General features: G+C 46.3%; 2 protein-coding genes across 2 annotated transcripts in view; both read left to right on the top strand.

Moving 5' to 3' along the window:
• Positions 1 to 1,427, top strand: part of DYNLRB1 (dynein light chain roadblock-type 1) — a 30,409-nt gene extending 28,982 nt beyond the window's left edge. The window contains exon 4 of the mRNA XM_049869004.1: positions 1,065 to 1,427. Within this exon, the coding sequence (XP_049724961.1) occupies positions 1,065 to 1,108 (44 nt within the window). The 3' untranslated portion in view covers positions 1,109 to 1,427. The remainder of the gene's footprint in view (positions 1 to 1,064) is intronic.
• Positions 1,428 to 15,326: 13,899 nt separating this feature from the next.
• Positions 15,327 to 16,992, top strand: MAP1LC3A (microtubule associated protein 1 light chain 3 alpha). The gene is made up of 5 exons (XM_049869002.1): positions 15,327 to 15,529; positions 15,828 to 15,883; positions 15,971 to 16,077; positions 16,379 to 16,548; positions 16,826 to 16,992. Exons 1-4 carry the CDS (start codon positions 15,490 to 15,492, stop codon positions 16,539 to 16,541), a joined length of 366 nt encoding a protein of 121 aa, XP_049724959.1. The 5' UTR covers positions 15,327 to 15,489; the 3' UTR covers positions 16,542 to 16,548; positions 16,826 to 16,992.
• The last annotated feature ends 49 nt before the right edge of the window (positions 16,993 to 17,041 follow it).

The following is a 17,041-nucleotide window of genomic DNA, read 5'->3' as shown; positions in this document are numbered from 1 at the left end:
CCACTTGATGGCAACCAGCAACAGAGCCCTGGTGCCACAATGGTTGAGGTGCTCGGCTGCTAACCAAACGTTTGGCAGTTCGAACCCACCAGGCACTGCACAGAAGAAAAGACCTGGTATTCTGTTCCTATAAAGATTACAGCCTAGAAGACCCTATGGGGCAGTTCTACTCTGTCCAGTAGGGTCACTATGAGTCAGAATTGACTGGACGCCACACAGCAACAGCAGGTGATTGGGATGCGTGCTGGAGTTTGAGACCCACTGCCTCGGGCAATTCATGTAACTCTGTGAACCTGTGATTCTCAACAGAGTAACACCATAGAGTACAGAACATCCGACTCACAACCCTGAGGCCTATTAAAAATTTGATGTACATAAAATGGTTTGTAATAACAAACAGGTACTACTTTGTGACACCCATCAAAACATTATTATTAATTTATTATGTTAAAGATGTTTTAGTGTGTCTGGAAATGTTTAATGTTTTTTACGCATGGAAAGGTATACTAACTATATACTAAGACAAACATTTGATGTTAGATACGAACTTTACCTAGCTTTAGGAACTGAACTTTCATAAGCTGGCAACTGCCTGTATCGGTATTGTGTGGTATTACTGCGAGGGCCTGCCCATGTAAGCCTCAGAGGTGCTGTTATTTCCAGTGGTTTCCAGCAAGCTGCACTTGCCTGAAACTCACAAGTTTATTTACTGTTTTCTTAGCAATTGGAAGCCTGGGCATTAATGCTTTTTATTGTGTTTAATGCTTTATTATTTATTTGGCTTAAAAACAACAGAAATTTATTACCTCACGGTTCTGGAGGCTAGAAGTCTGAATTCAGAGTGTCAGCAGAGCCATGCTGTCTCTGAAAGCTCTCAGGGAAGATCCCCTCTTGCCTCTTCCTAGCTTCTGATGGTTCCTGGTAATCTTTGGCATTTCTTGGCTTCACTCCAGCCTCTGCCTCTGCTTTGTGTGATGGTTTTTATGTTTAATGACTTAGGATGTTTTCTTTTTCCCTCCTTTTACTTTCAGTGATTGGTTCTTTTTTGTTTTTCTCTTTTGCAGATAAAGACTATTTCCTGATTGTGATTCAGAATCCAACTGAATAAGCCCCTCCCTTGGCTCCCTGTGTTATTCCAAAGTTTAATGCCCCCAAGAAGAACATTAGTCACGCCAGCCCATGTGGGAATCACCTAAGAGCCCACTTGCACCAATCTGGTGACCAAGGGTGGGCTGGCCACTCCACCTCCCTCCAAAGGAATGCTCCAACCTCTCCCAAGTTCCTCCAGGAGGACCCACTCTGATGGCTTCTGGAATTTGGAGCAAGAGCTTGTGAGAAGCCACACCCACCTTCCTCCTGACCTTCAGTTCACTTGTCACCCTTGGAAAAGGCTGTTTTTCTTTAACTAAAAATAACCAAAATGCTTACTTACTCTCGCGTTGTATATTTAAATACTAGGTTGAAAGGGCCTCTTTTCCTGGGTAACCACGTAGTCTGACTACCTGCTGCCTGAGCCTGCTACAGAATTGGTGCCCTGGCTTCTAGTTCTCTTTCGCTAGACACCCCTTTTGTTATTCTCCACTCCCACCAATGCTTTGAAAGTTGCCCCCCCCCCACCTCCCCCATTAAACTGCACTGGGGAAGGTCAAAGGGAATGACAGACATTGAAGACCCAGAGTGCACCACGTGTGTTACATCCTGTAGCTCCTGTCACCCTCACAGTACCCTCTGCAGCAGGGTGGTTAAGCCATCTTAGAGATGAGGAAAGCGGGGTCAAGGAGGGCTTGCCCAAGGTCTCGCAGCCAGGAGAGACAAAGCTCTGTCCTCTCACTCTGCCTTCCCCAGAAATCACGGCTGGTTCTGTGCACCTGAGTGAGTACATCCTGGACAAACGTCCACATTCCCTTACACTCGTCCATGGTTCTGAGCACAGACTGCCACCCAGCATCACTCCGGCGTTTCCTACCCAAAACCACATGTATTTTATTAGGTTTTTCTTACTGTCTTTTTACACAGGAAAAGATTCAAAACTGTATAGCACAAACCTTGAAACCCCTTTTATTGTCCTTCCTTCCCCAGAAGCAGCTGCTGCCTACAACTTGAGTTCTTCCAGCCAGCAAAAATACTTTCCTAACTTTTCTGGTGACGTTTCCTTAATGGTATCAAGGGAATAAAACATGCCCTTGGGAGGCTAGGGGTATGGTCTATAAAAACTCAGCAAAATTTCTTCAAAACCTATTTTAACGAAAGATCATAGGGATTTTTCACTCCATAATATATCCATGTTTGTCTTAATGTAAAAATAACCCTTTCAAATAACTTTCCCCAAGTCTTTAAATTGATTTTCTGGGAAATCACTGCATGCCTCCCCTGTCCTGTAGACCCAAGCAGCACACCCTGAGGGAGGGTGATGGCTGAACTGAGCAAAATGATCCTATGTTGGCAGATTAAGTGTTTTAAAATGAAGTGAGATATGGCCAGCAGTATCTTCCCTTTGTTCTCAGAAGCTGTTTGAGGTCAGGATCCAAGTCTGAAATTCCTGGTCCTTCTGGCTTGAGTTTCATCAAGAAGGATAATGGGTCCAATTAAAATAAATTATCCTGGGAGGTGAAGTCAGGTTTCCAAGATGGCTACCCAGGAGGAGAAACAGAGAGGGGTGGACCTCTCCCTGGCGGACCAAGGGGTCTGGTTCTGGGATAGGCTAGCAGTAGGTTCTGGGGCCTACCTTCCCTTAATCCCCCTGCCATGCCCTCTTGTAGTTTTAATGTTCCCATGCTAACACTTCTCCATCAAGGTCCTGGGGAAGAACACAGGCTCAGTCTGGCTGTGGGAAAGACCAGCTGACTCATGAAGCTGTCCCACCTCCCAGTTACCTGTGTTGCTGCTGCTGTTGTCAGGTGCCATTGAGTCAGCTGACTCATAGTGACCCTAGAGGACAGAGTAGACCGGCACCATAGGGTTTCCAAGGTGGGGCTGGTGGATGTGAACTGCAGACCTTTTGGTTAGCAGCTGAGCTTTTAACCACTGTGCCACCAGGGCTCCCCCAGTCACCTAGGCAATGGGATTTCAAACAGTGGAAGGTTTCCCACAGGACCCACTTTGGATAGATTCAAGTTTTTAATGTATAACTGTAGACACATCTTAAGATGTAAAAATTTGGATTTTTAAAATTCTAATATTACATGTGCAAAAATACTAGTGTTTCTGTACTTAAAGTAGCAAGTGTCTGGGAATACTAACAGCTGTCCTGGGCATGCAGGGAGGGGCGTGGCTTGTACCAAAGTAACAGTGCAGGTGTGCCCACCCCCAGCATTTTGTTAAGAAAATTTTCAAGCATACAGAAAAGTTGAAATTATATACCCTTCACCAAAATTCTACAGTTAACATTGTTGTATTTATCACAGTTATCCGTACATCTTCTGGTGCATTTCCGGTATGTTGCAACTTAATTCCTAAATGCGTCATCAGTTTATATTTGCAGAATTACATACAATCAAGTGCACAAATCTTAAGCGTAAGGCGATACCTTCTGACAAATGCTTACACCTGTGCAACCCAAACCCCATTGGAAACGACTTCACCCCAGGAAGCCTTTGGGCATCTTCCCAATCTCCATCCCCCCTCCTCACGGGAACCCTGTTTCTCTCTGGGTATGATTCTTCCCCTCGAAGGTACAGTTCTTGGCTGGGGTCCCTGAGCCAGGGGGCTGGCAGTTCAGGGAAGCGGTGGCCATTGCCCCTGACTGTCCATCCCTCCACCTCAGCACTTGCCACTGTTCCTGAGTCCTGGCATTCTGTGAGCTGCTACTGCCTTTTCTCCAAAAATGTATTTTAAAAACATCCTAGGAATAAAAATAAAACAGGTTTTGGGTTTTCTCCATAATCTTTCATATGTTTGACTGTCAAACGAATGGCACGTTTGTACCTTTTTAAATTGAGAACCCTAAACCAGCTTTCCACACCAAATTCAGGTTCCGGATTGTCTCTACTTGCCAAATAAGCAGGGGTGGGGGGAGGTGGGAATGCGTAAAGAAGGGCTTGTAAACACCATCACCATCACTGCAGCAAGAAGAAATGATTCAGCTGCCAAACACATAAAGTTGGTAGACACACTCAGTGAACTTAAGCTGATCAATTGTATATTCAATTGAAAAGGAAAATAACACAATGACAGACCACAGGCAACATGCTAGTCCCACCCTCATGTTAAACTAAACTGAAGTAGATCAAAAGGCTGATCTCCAATTGTCCCTTTAAGTCTCGTCCCTGGGGCAGGTTCCAAGTCCCAAAGCTTTTCCCACCACTTTCAGGTACTGAGAAACGATGTGTCCAGTCCGGCACAGTTACAGAGCCTTGGAGCTGCATTTGGTAACAGCCGCCTTTCCCCTCCTCGCACCCTGCGAGCTTAGCCCTCTGCAGTGGGAAGGCAGGACTGGCTGGGCCTTGTCTCCTCACTTTGTGCTTTCACCTCTTTGCCCCACGTTGCTGTGTTGCTACGAGGGAGCAAGAAGGGAGAGGAAACTTTATTCTTGACTAGTACTGTTGTGACTCCTTGGGCCTGGCAAGCATTTAAAGCTGAACCTCGTGTTTCTAGTGAATTTTTCATGAGTTTTCAATGGCATCCCCTTATCAGCCCTGCCCCTGCCCCCTTCTGCTGGGTCTCTCCCACCTGCAGTTCCATTACTTGGGTGGTGCACTCTGGCTGGCCCCTTGCAATGTTTCTTTTGGCCTCTGGTTCTCAGGGTCCCCTCTACACACTCTGTAGAGTCAAGGTGAAGCACATCACCTCACCCCCTCCCTTCATAGGTGGGGAGATGGCATATCACCAGCCACTAAAAGGTGTCTTCGGATTTCCAGCTCTTTTATAGGCTAAAGGTCAGGCAAGAATACAAAATCCCTTAGGGCCTCCTTGTTTAGCAGTCTTGCATGGTCACACGCTCCTCCTCGGCATATGGCCACTGTTGTCTTGGGCCTCAGCTGAAACTGAGAAGATAATTCCACTTCAACATCCTTAAGAAAAAAACAAAACAGCCATCAAGTCAAGTGCAACTCATACAGACTGTAGGACAGAGCAGAACTGCCCCATGGGGTTTATAGGGCTGCAAATCATTACTGAAGCAGACTGCCACATCTCTCTCCTGCAGAGCCACTGGTGGGTTCGAACTGCACACCTTTTAAGTTTGCAGCCAAACGCTTTAACCATTGTGCCACCAGGGCTCCTTTTTAACATCCTAGTTCACAAAAAATACATTGTTAAAGACTTTGCCTAAAAGGCAAGGTGAAATAGGAAACAGTATTTTGTTAACTGTCCTTGGGTTTTGAGCACCTTTTCAACATGCAAGACTATTGTTTGACTTTCAGGCATTAGGTTTTCATATATATTTAGAGAAAGCATCATTAGGAGATTCCTGTAACTCGTTCTTACTTTATAGTAATCTTTCACAAAATGGTGCTTCATTCATTCAACAATTACCTGGTGAATGCCTACTATGTACCAGGTGTCAGTCTAGACACAGAGGAGACAGCAGCAGAGCTTATATTCTAGTGGAGACACTGCCAACTAAAAACAAAAAGCTTGGGCCACACCCCAGACCAATAAATCAGAATCCCTGTGAGCCTTGGGCATCAGTAAAAATAAAAAACTCCCCAGGTTTCTGTGACATGCAGCCAAGGTTGAGAACCACCAACACAGGGCCCTAGGGCCCTGTGACATGCAGCCGAGGTTGAGAACCACTGACACAGGGCCCTGTAGGCCATGGTATGGAGGCTGTAACAAAAATACCATTCAGAGACGAAGAACTCTTCAAAGATATAAACAATAAATTCAACAAAGAGTTTCAAGATAAAGTTGAGGAAATCCAGAAACTGGAGGAAAAGGGATAGAAAATGGAAGAGAAAAGTTAGAAATAAAGGATCAGTCCAGGATATTCAACATCTGATTAACAGGAGTTCCAGAATGAGAAAACGGGAGGAAATTATCGCCAAGAGGCTACACAAAAGCATCCAGAAATAGGGACATGAATCTCCAGATTGAAAGATCTGAGTGTCCAGGTCAAAAAAAAAAAAAAACTAAGCCAAAATTCCAGAAAATAGAATGACAAAAAGCTGTACAATAAAAAGCAAATCCAGGGGATAGTACATGGCTCAGCTATACTAGTTATGTAAGTAAAAAAAAAAAAAATTGTAAGTAGAATACTATAAACCCCAAATGGTGCTACAGCTCTGCTGAGGGGATGGGAAAGGTAATGGAATGTAAGAATCAAACTACCTTTCATGGTAAGAACTTAAGACTCAAGAAATCACGGAAAAAACATGGTTTAGAAACATGAAGGTAAATATCATAAGGAACAGCTCTAAGTATTTAAAGTGCTATTTGACTTATCCAAATATTATCTGGATAAAAATTTATTAAAGGTCTGTAATAACCTAAAGATATGCTTTAATATGATCAGCCAGTGCTTCTCAGTCCTTTTCCAATGATGTAACTAATAGGAGAGTTAGCTAGAACTCCAGGGTGAATCTGGAGGTGCAGACCAATGGCAAGCAAGAAATATCTTTGAAATCTATTATTTATAAAAATTTACACCAATTTTGCTTTCTTGTGGCTCTGTGGAGAATGTGGGGGCAGATGGAATCACGCCATTTAGCCAGCTAAGAACTGATGGTGGCTTGTCAAGAGGCGGGGGATTCCGCAGAGAGCGCCGTTAGGACTTGCCGATGGGTTTGAATGTAGGGAGTGAGGGAACAAGGCATCAAGGGAAACACCTAGGCTCTTGCTTGAGCAGCCGGGGGCTGCCGTTTGCTGACTGGGAATGACTGGGGAACATGTTTGGAGGGATGAGGGGATCAACAGTTCCAAAATGGCCTGCTTAATTTGGGTCTACTAAACATGAGCAGGTCAAATAAGATATGTTGAAATTATACCTCAATAAAACTGATTTTTCAAAAATTTTTAGAAATGTATGTTGAATGGACTGCTAAATACACAACTCTGGCAGTCTGGGCTGGACAAAGAGATTTGTGATTTGTATTTAAAGACAAGGGACTCAAGCAAACTCAGCAGAGTAAGAGAAGAGAGATGAAAGGACAGAAGTCTGAAGACATCACCTGGGACACCTCCCCTCTGCAGGGAAGCTCAAGGAGCAGGAGCCAGCAGAGGAGAATGAGGAGCAGGGAGGCCAGGAGAGTGAGGAGCCACAGAAGCTGTTTCAATTAGAATTCAGTTCAGCTGCAAATAACAGGAAACCCCAAAATAATGGCTTAAACAAGATAGAAGCTTATCCAGTTCAGGCTGGAATGGTGGCTCCACAAAGACATCAGGGACCCAGGCTCCTTTCAGCTTTCAGTTCCATCCTCAGGGTGTGTGGATCTTGTCCTCATGATCCAAAATTGCTGCTGGAGCCCCAGCTATCACATTCATGTTCCAGGCAGCTAATAGAGGATGGAGATGAAGGAAGCACCTCTTTTCTTTAAGGAGATGTCCTACAAATCCCATACATCACTTTTCACTTATGTTTTATTGATCAAAGTTTAGTTACATTGCCACTCCCAACTAAAATGGAGGCTGGGAAATTAAGTCTTCTAGCTGGGTGTATGGCCACTGTGAAAGAGGGAAACTGAGACAGTGAGGCCCAGAAGAGAGGAAAGGCTAGGTTCAAGACTCCATATGGGCAGGGGCCTCCACTTCCCCAGTGGAGCCAGAGCATCTTTGGGGACTGAAAAGTGGACAGTCTGAGGCAGAGGTTTGGGGGGCCCTGGATGGGTTTCAGTCCCTTCAGTCTTCAGAAAAGTCCACTTAGAACCTGGAAACAAGAATAATCAATCCTTTCAGGGGACATCTAAGTCAATTGGCATAATAAAATCTATTAACATTCTGCATCCCACTTTGAAGAGTGGCGTCTGGGGTCTTAAATGCTAGCAAGCAGCCATCTAAGATGCATCAATTGGTCTCAACCCACCTGGATCAAAGGAGAATGAAGAACACCAAGGACACAAGGTAATTACGAGCCCAAGAGACAGAAAGAGCCACATGAACCAGAGACTACATCATCCTGAGACCAGAAGAACTAGATGGTGCCTGGCTACAACCAATGACTGCCCTGACAAGGAACGCAACAGAGAATCCCTGAGGGAGCAGGAGAGCAGTGGGATGCAGACCCCAAATTCTCATAAAAAAGATCAGACTTAATGGTCTGAGACTGGAAGGACTCTGGTGGTCATGGCCCCCAGACCTTCTGTTGGCCCAGGACAGGAACCATTCCTGAAGCCAACTCTTCAGACATGGATTGTACTGGACAATGGGTTGGAGAGGGACGCTGGTGAGGAGTGAGCTTCTTGGATCAGGTGGACACTTGAGACTCTGTTGGCATCTCCTGCCTGGAGGGTAGATGAGAGGGTAGAGAGGGTTAGAAGCTGGCGAAATGGACACAAAGAGAGAGAGCAGAGGGAAAGAGCGGGCTGTCTCATTAGGGGGAGAGTAATTGGGAGTATGTAGCAAGGTGTATGTAAGTTTTTATGTGAGAGATTGACCTGATTTGTAAACTTTCACTTAAAGCACAATACCCCAGTCCCGTCGAGTCGATTCTGATTCATAGCGACCCTACAGGACAGAGCAGAACTGCCCCACAGAGTTTCCAAGGAGCGCCTGGCGGATTCAAACTGCCAACCCTTTGGTTAGCAGCCGTAGCACTTAACCACTAAGCCGCCAGGGTTTCCTAAAGCACAACAGAAATGATTAAAAAAAAATAATAATAATAATCAATCCTTACTCAGAAGAGCAAGGAGGCCAGTGTAGCTGAAGCCAAAGGGGTGAGGGTAACAGTAGTTGAGGCCAGAGGTGCAGCAGGGAGCCATATTCCAAGGGCCTTGTGGGCCTGAGTCAGCCTTGGCTGTTGCTCTGAACCGGTGGGACCCAACTCCTGTGTGCACAGGATCGCTGTTGCCACTAGGGGCCAGGCCAGAGCAGTGAGGAGACAATGGCAATTGTCCTGGCGAGAGATGATGGTGGCTCTGACCCAAGTGGCAGCAATGGAGGTGGTGAGAAGTGGTCAGACTCTGGAGATATTTTGAAGGTGGAACTGATATGATATTGGAATGGATTGGATGTGGGTGGTGGAGGAAAGAAAGGAGTCAAAGATGACACCAAGGTTTCTGGCCTGGAAAAAATGAGACAGTGTTGATTACAAGTGAACAAGCTTTCGGGGAAGATCACATGGGTTGGTTTGGGGCAGGTCAAGTTTGAGGTATCAGACATTCAAGTCAAGGCATGGAGTAGCCAGGCCACAGGATTCAGGGGAGACTGGGAGATGAGGAGGAACCAGCAAAGAGGGAAGCCTGAGGACAGAAGGAGGAGGCAGGTCAGGCACTGTGACTGGTCAGGAAAGAGGAAGATGAGCACAGACTTTTGGATTTGGAGGATGGGCTCTCCTCCCCAACTCTAGCCTCAGCCCAGGGTTTAGTCTGAAAAACAAAAGAGAGGTGTAACCACTTCCTAAGGCCACAGCTGACCTAGTTCTTTCTGCTGCCCTTAATGGCTCTGATCACAAACTTATGTTGCAATGTTTGTGAGATTCTTCACTTTGACACAGAGCTGTAAATCAATGGCCAGCAAACCAAGGCCCTCATGCCAAACCTGCCTGTTTTAGTAACATTTTCTTGGAACACAGCCAGTCCCATTTGTTCAGGTGTTGTCTATGGCTGCTCTCAGCTACAACAACTGAACTGAGTAGTTGCCACAAAGACCATATGGCCTGAAAACCTTCAACATTTACTGCCTGGCCCTCTACAGGAAAAGTTTGCTGACCCCCTTCTAGATCCTTCCATTGTAAGTGTATTGTGTTCTGTTACAGGAATACACAACAAGATATTTAGTTAATAGGCCATTTAGGTGGTGTCTTAGGCTCAGTTCTCTAAAGAAGCAAAACCAGTGAAGTGTTTATATATAGACAGAGAGAGAGACTTATATCAAGGTAATGGCTCACCCGGTTGTAGGGGCTGTGAAGTCCCAACTCTGTGGGTCAGGCTGGAAGCTTCTCCTGACTCACGTAGCTACAGGGGCTGTTGAACCCAAGATCGGCAGGTCAGCTGTTAGCTCGAGTCCCAAGAACCAGAGGTCAGATGAACAGGAGCCAGCTGCAGGATCCAGAGCCAGCGAAAGCCTGCAAGCTCTGCCACAAAGTTCATCTATATTGGATGCAATCCACAGAGCCAAGGAAAATCTCTTTCAATTAATTGGCCACTGACAGCAGATCCCATCATGGAGGTGATCACATATCAGATCTCATCATGGAGGTGATTACATCATTAAAAAGCTGCCAAACTACATCATAACTGCCAAACCACTGAGGATTGTGGCCCAGCCAAGGTGACGCACAACCTTAACTATCACAGGTGGTTTCCACTTTTTTGCTATCAGGAAAATGCTACAATAAATATTCTTAACCATGTTTGCTTGGGCTCAGGGACACATGTACAAGTGGAATTCATGGTTTGTGGATACAGGCATCTTCTGTTTTGGTAGATTTTGCCAAACTGCTCTCCAACGTGGCTGAAATCACAAGTTTTCTCCACTATCCGAAAGTAGATCGTTCCTATGAAAACTTTCAGAAGCCAAAATGGCATAATTTGAAGACGCAATTATCATTAATTTAAACGCGAAAATTTTTTCAGCATTCTCGGACCCAAAAAATAATCTACCAAATCATACCCAATAACGCATAAAACACTTAGGAGCTCTCTTAGGCTTTTCTGATACTTTAAGACATGTTACTAACGGATGCACAAAATAAATCGACATAATGCACAGACGCTCACAGACCCAGAGCAAATCTATGGTGGCTTGATGCTGAGTGCAGTTCCTGGTGAAGGAGCTTGGTGACATCATTCTTGCTGCTTGGGGTGTGCACTGCCTAACGGCTCAACAAATGCTGAATGCTATTTCCACTTTTTGCCTTTTTTTGTAAAAGCAAAAATACTCTTTGGATTTCTTTGGGTTAGCAAAAGAGGTACTAATGTAGGTCCTTCGTAAAAGCCAAGTGGCATAAAGAGAACTTTTCAAAAGCAGGGGATACCCGTACACTCCCATCAGCAGAGCAAAAACATTCCCAACTTCACACACTCTTCTAAAGCCTGATACTGTGTACTGTCGTTGTTAACTGTATTATTTACCAGTCTCTTCTTGACAGCAGTGGGTTTTAGTTTGGGTCTTCTTGTCTGTAGATTCCCTTGGATTTTCTGGCTGTCAGTAACAGTTTTGCCCCTTTCTGTCCAGTCCTTAACAATTTTATTCTTCTTGTCTTGCTTTGGGTGGGCCCTCCATGCAATATTGAACAGAAACCCTTGGTTCCTGACTTTAAGCGGAATGCTCACTATTTCACCATGTAGTATGGTGTTTTACATTAAGTATAATGTTTGCCGCAGGTTTGGGATTTTTTATCTTGGTAGAACTCACGTGGAAAACCATCTAGACCAGTTGATTTTTTGGGAGATAGATTTTTAACTTTTTTTTTCCATTTTCCCAATGTTCTTAATAGGTATAAGGCTATGAAGTTTGTCTACTTCTTTTTGAGTTAGTTTTAGCAAATTATATGTTATTAGGAAATTGTCTATTTCATCCAAGTTTTAAATTTACTGGCATAAAGTTGTTTACAATATTCCAGTCATTTTTGTGATTCCTGTTCTATCTGTAGTTATGTCTCTTTTGCACACTAATGCTCATTTTATCGGTCTTTTCAAAAGCCCAACTTTGATTTGTTGATCCATTAATTTCTGCTCTTATTATCTTCCTTCCACTTTCTTTGGGTTTACACTGTTACTCCTTTTTAAATTTGATGCTCTGCTTAAATTTAATTTTATATTAAATTACCCATATACATAATAAGGCTAGACATCTCCTTCTAAGACTGCTGCCTTAGTTGCATGTCCTTCCAAGAGATTTTGATATCTGTCCTCATTTTTTATCAAATCTAAATGTTTTCTATTTCTACACGATTTCACCTTTGAGTACAGAGTTATTTGGAAGTATGTTTAAATTTCCACTTCCCCACTCTGTGGTCAGAGGATACGGTCTGCATGAAATTGATTATCTGGTATCTGCTGAGATTTTTCTGGCGGCCTAGTGGTTAGGTAATTCTTTGTAAATGTTTCACACGTGACTTAAAATAACTTGTTGGGTTCAGGGTTCAACTGAAGTTCAATGATCAGGATTATTGTGTTAAAAATCTTCTATATCCTTTCTTTTCTGGCTGCTTGGTCTATCAGTTACTGAGAGAGAAGTATTAAAATTTCCTAGTATGGAACATTTTGATCAAAGATTCTATAGAAGAATCCTGATCAAAATGGAGAAAATATAGAACAGAATTTCAAATTCTCATTGAATCCAAACTTTCCAAAGCTGTGGAGGCTGGATGAACCCCTGAAACTATTGCTCTGAGATAATCTTTAAATTTGAAACCAAAAATATCCCCTGAAGTCTTCTTAAAACCAAACAATAGTGTAGCTTAACTAGTAAAAAATGTCTGCCTTGAGCATTATGCTCTTTCAAGATCTATCTTTATGGGATCAAACTGACAACAGCAACTCAAAAGATTAGACAGGAACTTAGGGGAAGTGAGTTTATGTTAATCAGGGAAGAACAATTCGGAAAAGCAGGGTGAGAATGGTTGCACAACTTGAAGAATGTAAACAGTATCACTGAATTGTACCTGAAGAAGCTGTTGAATTGGTGTAAGTTTTGCTGTCTACATTCTCTACAACAAAATAATAAATTAAAAAAAATTTTTTAAAGATTTTAAAGCAATAAAAAAAATTCCTAGTATGATAGAGTATTTGGCAATTTCTCCTTATACTTCTGACATTTTATATATTTTGAGCCTATTGTACCTGGAACATACAAGTTCAGAATTGTTATATCTTCCTAGAGAATAGTGCCTTTCATCATTTTCTAGTGACCTGTTTTATCCCCAACAATGCCTTTTGCCTTAAAGTCTATTTTGTCTGATTTTGCTATACATACATACTTTGGTTAGTTTTTCTATAGTACATCTTTTCCCACCTTTTTTTATTTTTGATGCCTTTAGGTTTTAAGTGTCCCCTTAGGCTGGGTACTCTAGAGAAGCAAAACCAGGAAAGCATATAAATACACGCAGGGAGAGATTTATATCAAGGAAACAGCTCACGCAATTGTAGAGGCTGGAATGTCCCAAGTCTGTGGATCAGGATAGAGGCTTCTCTTGATTCACGGAACTGCAGGGGCTAATGAACCCAAGATCAGCAGGTCAGAGAGCAGGGCTCCTGCTCTCAGGCTGTGAAGATCGACAAATCCCAAGATCTGCAGACAGGCTAACAGCCCAAGTCCCAAGAGCCGGAGGTCAGACAAACAGGAGGAAGCCACAGGATCCAGAGTGAGCAAAAAGCCATAATGTCTTATATTCGGATGCAGGCCACACCCCCGAGGAAACTCCCTTTCAACTGATGGGCTACTCACAGCAGATTCCATCATGGGAGTGATCACATATAAACACTGAGAATCGTGGCCCAGCCAAGATGACACGCAATGTTAACCATCACGCCTTTACAGCACAGAGCTGGATTTTATCTTCCTTAGCCAATCTGATAACGTTTTTTAACAGGTGAACTTAAAACACATTTCCTACCTCTGGTTTTGTGCTGTTTACCATCCTTTTTACTTTACTTCCTTTTTCTCCTTTCTACCTTCTATTGTATTTTTAGCACCCTTTTTTACTACCCTTTTCTCTTTTCAGCACTGACAGTTATGCATTCCATTTCTATTCTTCTAATGGTCACTCTTAAAAGTTTAAAATACATATTTGACTTTCCGAAGCCAGACAACTGTCAATATCTTTATCCTCCTCTCAAACAAATCGGATTTCTTAAGAACACTTTAACTCTGATTACCCTCTCCTGCCTTACATGTTATTGTGTCCCATGCACCTTCTTTTTAATCCCCACAAATTAATCATTACTATTACTGTTCTAAAAGCAGTGGCTGAGCAATCAGCTGCTAACTGAAAGGTCAGCAGTTTGAACCCACCAGCTGCTCTGGGGGAGAGAGATGTGGTGGTCTGTTCCTGTACAGACTACAGGCTTGGGAACCCTATGAGGCAGTTCTACTCTGTCCTACAGGGTAGCTATGAGGCGGGATGGACTTGAGGGCAACGGGTTTGCTTTTTATTCCTGTTTTTGCTTTTTTATTACTGTTCTATATTAAGTGCCTGTTTAGACTTACCTAGCAGTTTACTACCTTATGTGCTCACCATTTTTTCATCTAATTTCTTCCCTCTGGGTTACTTGTTATTATTAAAGTATATCCTTCAAAAATTATTTAAGCAATCATCTGTGTAAACTATGCCTTTGTCTTAACATATCTTTCCTTCTCTCAGACTCTTAAATCATGGATTAACTTACTAGTTGACCATATTTTTCCCTCAGAAGTTGAAGATGTTATTACATTTTATTCTGGCTTTTATATTTGCTGCTGAGAAGTCAACCATCAGTCTTATTTTCCTGCCACAATCTTTCTATTCTCTCCTTCTGGAACTCTGATGATTAGACCTGTGAGTCCTTCTCACTTTATTATTCATGTCACTCACTCATTCATACTTTCCATCACCTTCTTTCTCTGGGTAAATGCTTCCGATCTATCCTCCACTTCAGTGATTTTCTCTGCTATTGTGTCCAATTTGTGTTCTTATCCCATCCACTGAGACTTGAATTTCAATGCCTCTATTTTTCAATTCTAGAAATTATTTTTAAAACCTGTCTGCTCCTTTTCCGTGTCTTCCTCTTTCCATACGTTGAAATTCTTCCCCTCTCCCACCTCCCCCCTTTTTTTCCTGTAACCAAAAGCTCCATGAAGGCGACTTTGGTTCACTGCTCTTATCTCCAGCATCTAGTACAGTCCTTGGAACTCCGCGCGCCCTGGGTGCGCGTTTGTCAAATGACTTAGCGAGAGTGGGACCAGGTGGATGCTGAGTTGCTGCCGGGCCCACGCTCTCCTACCGGCATGAGCCACACGGCCCAGGTTGGGTCCGCCCCCCGCTCCCTTTCACCCCATTCCCCGCAACGGTCTCGCCGGTTTTCAGCTTTCACCTCAGTCCGGAACTTGGCAAGAGGTGCCCGCGCAGACCATGACGTCAGGGGACTGTGACGCTCCCTGGGAACCCCCGCCCCTTCGCGTCGCCGGGCCGGGAATCCAGGCTCTCTGCGCCGTGACGTCACGGACTCGGGCGGGCGGGTTTTGCGTCGGCCCAATGGGAGCGGCGCGCCGGCCTCCCCTTTAAGGAATGTTGTGACCTGACGTCACCGGGGCGAGTTACCTCCCGGAGCCGCCGCGGCTGGGCTCAGCGCGAGCCCGGAGCCCTTGAACGCGAGGCGAGGAGCCCCCGGAGCCCCCGGAGCCCCCGAACCGCAGCCACATCCCTGCGCCGCGCACCCCGGAGCCCAGACCTGCGCGTCCCGCTGGGCCCGCGCGATGCCCTCGGACCGGCCTTTCAAGCAGCGGCGGAGCTTCGGTGAGGCCTGGCGGGCGGTCTGCGAGCGCGGGATGGGGGGCGTCGGACCCATTCCGACTGCCGCTGGTGACGTCAGCCCCATGACGTCAGACTCCGGCTGGCCCCGGGGCTGGGAGGCGGGCTCCGGCCGGGCCGGGGGCATCAACGCTCGGTCCTGTGCCGGGGACTGCGGGGCCGGACGGCCCGGGGGCGGGGGCTGGGGCGGGCGGGGCGGGGCTGCGGCCGCCCCTCGGGAGCAGGACGGGACCCGGAGAGCACCTCCGCCCGGCCTCACCGCCCCACCGACCGTCGTCCGCAGCCGACCGCTGTAAGGAGGTGCAGCAGATCCGCGACCAGCACCCCAGCAAGATCCCGGTGAGGCCCGCCGTCCCCTCCCCGTCCCCGCCCTGCCCCAGGCCCCGCCTTGGGCTCACGCACCCCCCCCCCCCGCCCCTCTCCCAGGTGATCATCGAGCGCTACAAGGGTGAGAAGCAGCTGCCGGTCCTGGATAAGACCAAGTTCCTGGTCCCGGACCATGTCAACATGAGCGAGCTGGTCAAGATCATCCGGTAAGCGGGCAGCCCGCCGCTGGAGAGGGACTTGGGTCCAGCTGGCGTCAGGCAGGCGACCGATGCCCTCCGGGAAGAGGCTATGGTGGGGCCAGGGCCTGGGACCGGTGCTGGGCATCTGTTCTGGGGCGGCCAGACAGTCAAAAGGGTCCGGGCTGGGGTCAGTGTGGAGACAGAGATGAGACCCTTTTGAAGGATCTGAGGTGGTTATGAAGCGAAGGTTGGGAGCCATCCTGGGGAGAGGGTTGGGGGCTAAGGGACCGGGCAGCTCACAGTCCGCATGCCCTCCCGCCCGCCTCAGGCGCCGCCTGCAGCTGAACCCCACGCAGGCCTTCTTCCTGCTGGTGAACCAGCACAGCATGGTGAGCGTGTCCACACCCATCGCAGACATCTACGAGCAGGAGAAAGACGACGACGGCTTCCTCTACATGGTCTACGCCTCCCAGGAAACCTTCGGCTTCTGAGCCAGCAGTAGGGGGGGTTGGCCTGGGAGTGGGGGGGGGGGGTGGGGAGCCAGTCAGGCTCTGCCCAGGGAGCCCCTGTCTCCTGAACCGAATTGCCTCTGCCCCTGGTGGGCTGGGCAGGGATGTGGCCCCGTAGCCAGGGGACATCAACCATGCCACCTGTGCCCCTGGGCAGATCCTGGGCCAGTCACTTTAGGGTTGCCCCTCTGGGTGTTGGCTGGGATGGGGGAGGGTGGGGAGCCGCCCCCTGCACCCCTGCTCTGTGTGGTTTGTCTTTTTTTTAGGCCCATGCCTCTCTGCCCATCTGCCCCTCACCCACCCGAGGCACTGCCCCGTTCGTGGACCTGCTCACCCCTAAGGACTGGTCCCTGGCTTCCCTGGTCTTGACATGGTGTATGGATCTGTGGTCATTGTTCCTCTGCAGAATTAAAGATTGCTCAGGCCTGCCTGGCCCTTTGCCTCCTGCTGCTTGCTTGTGGGGTGGGGAGGGTTGCTGATGA

The sequence above is a fragment of the Elephas maximus genome, chromosome 25 (genome assembly GCF_024166365.1).
Source record: "Elephas maximus indicus isolate mEleMax1 chromosome 25, mEleMax1 primary haplotype, whole genome shotgun sequence".
Lineage (NCBI taxonomy): Eukaryota > Metazoa > Chordata > Mammalia > Proboscidea > Elephantidae > Elephas > Elephas maximus.
The sequence above is the reverse complement of the archived record's forward strand: the minus strand, read 5'-3'. Positions and strand labels throughout refer to the sequence as shown.

Coding starts and splice junctions, on each gene's coding strand:
- MAP1LC3A (XM_049869002.1), top strand. CDS start 15,490: ATGCCCTCGGACCGGCCTTTCAAGCAGCGGCGGAGCTTCG. Junction 15,530..15,827: donor CAAGCAGCGGCGGAGCTTCG/GTGAGGCCTGGC, acceptor CGTCGTCCGCAG/CCGACCGCTGTAAGGAGGTG. Junction 16,078..16,378: donor GAGCTGGTCAAGATCATCCG/GTAAGCGGGCAG, acceptor CGCCCGCCTCAG/GCGCCGCCTGCAGCTGAACC.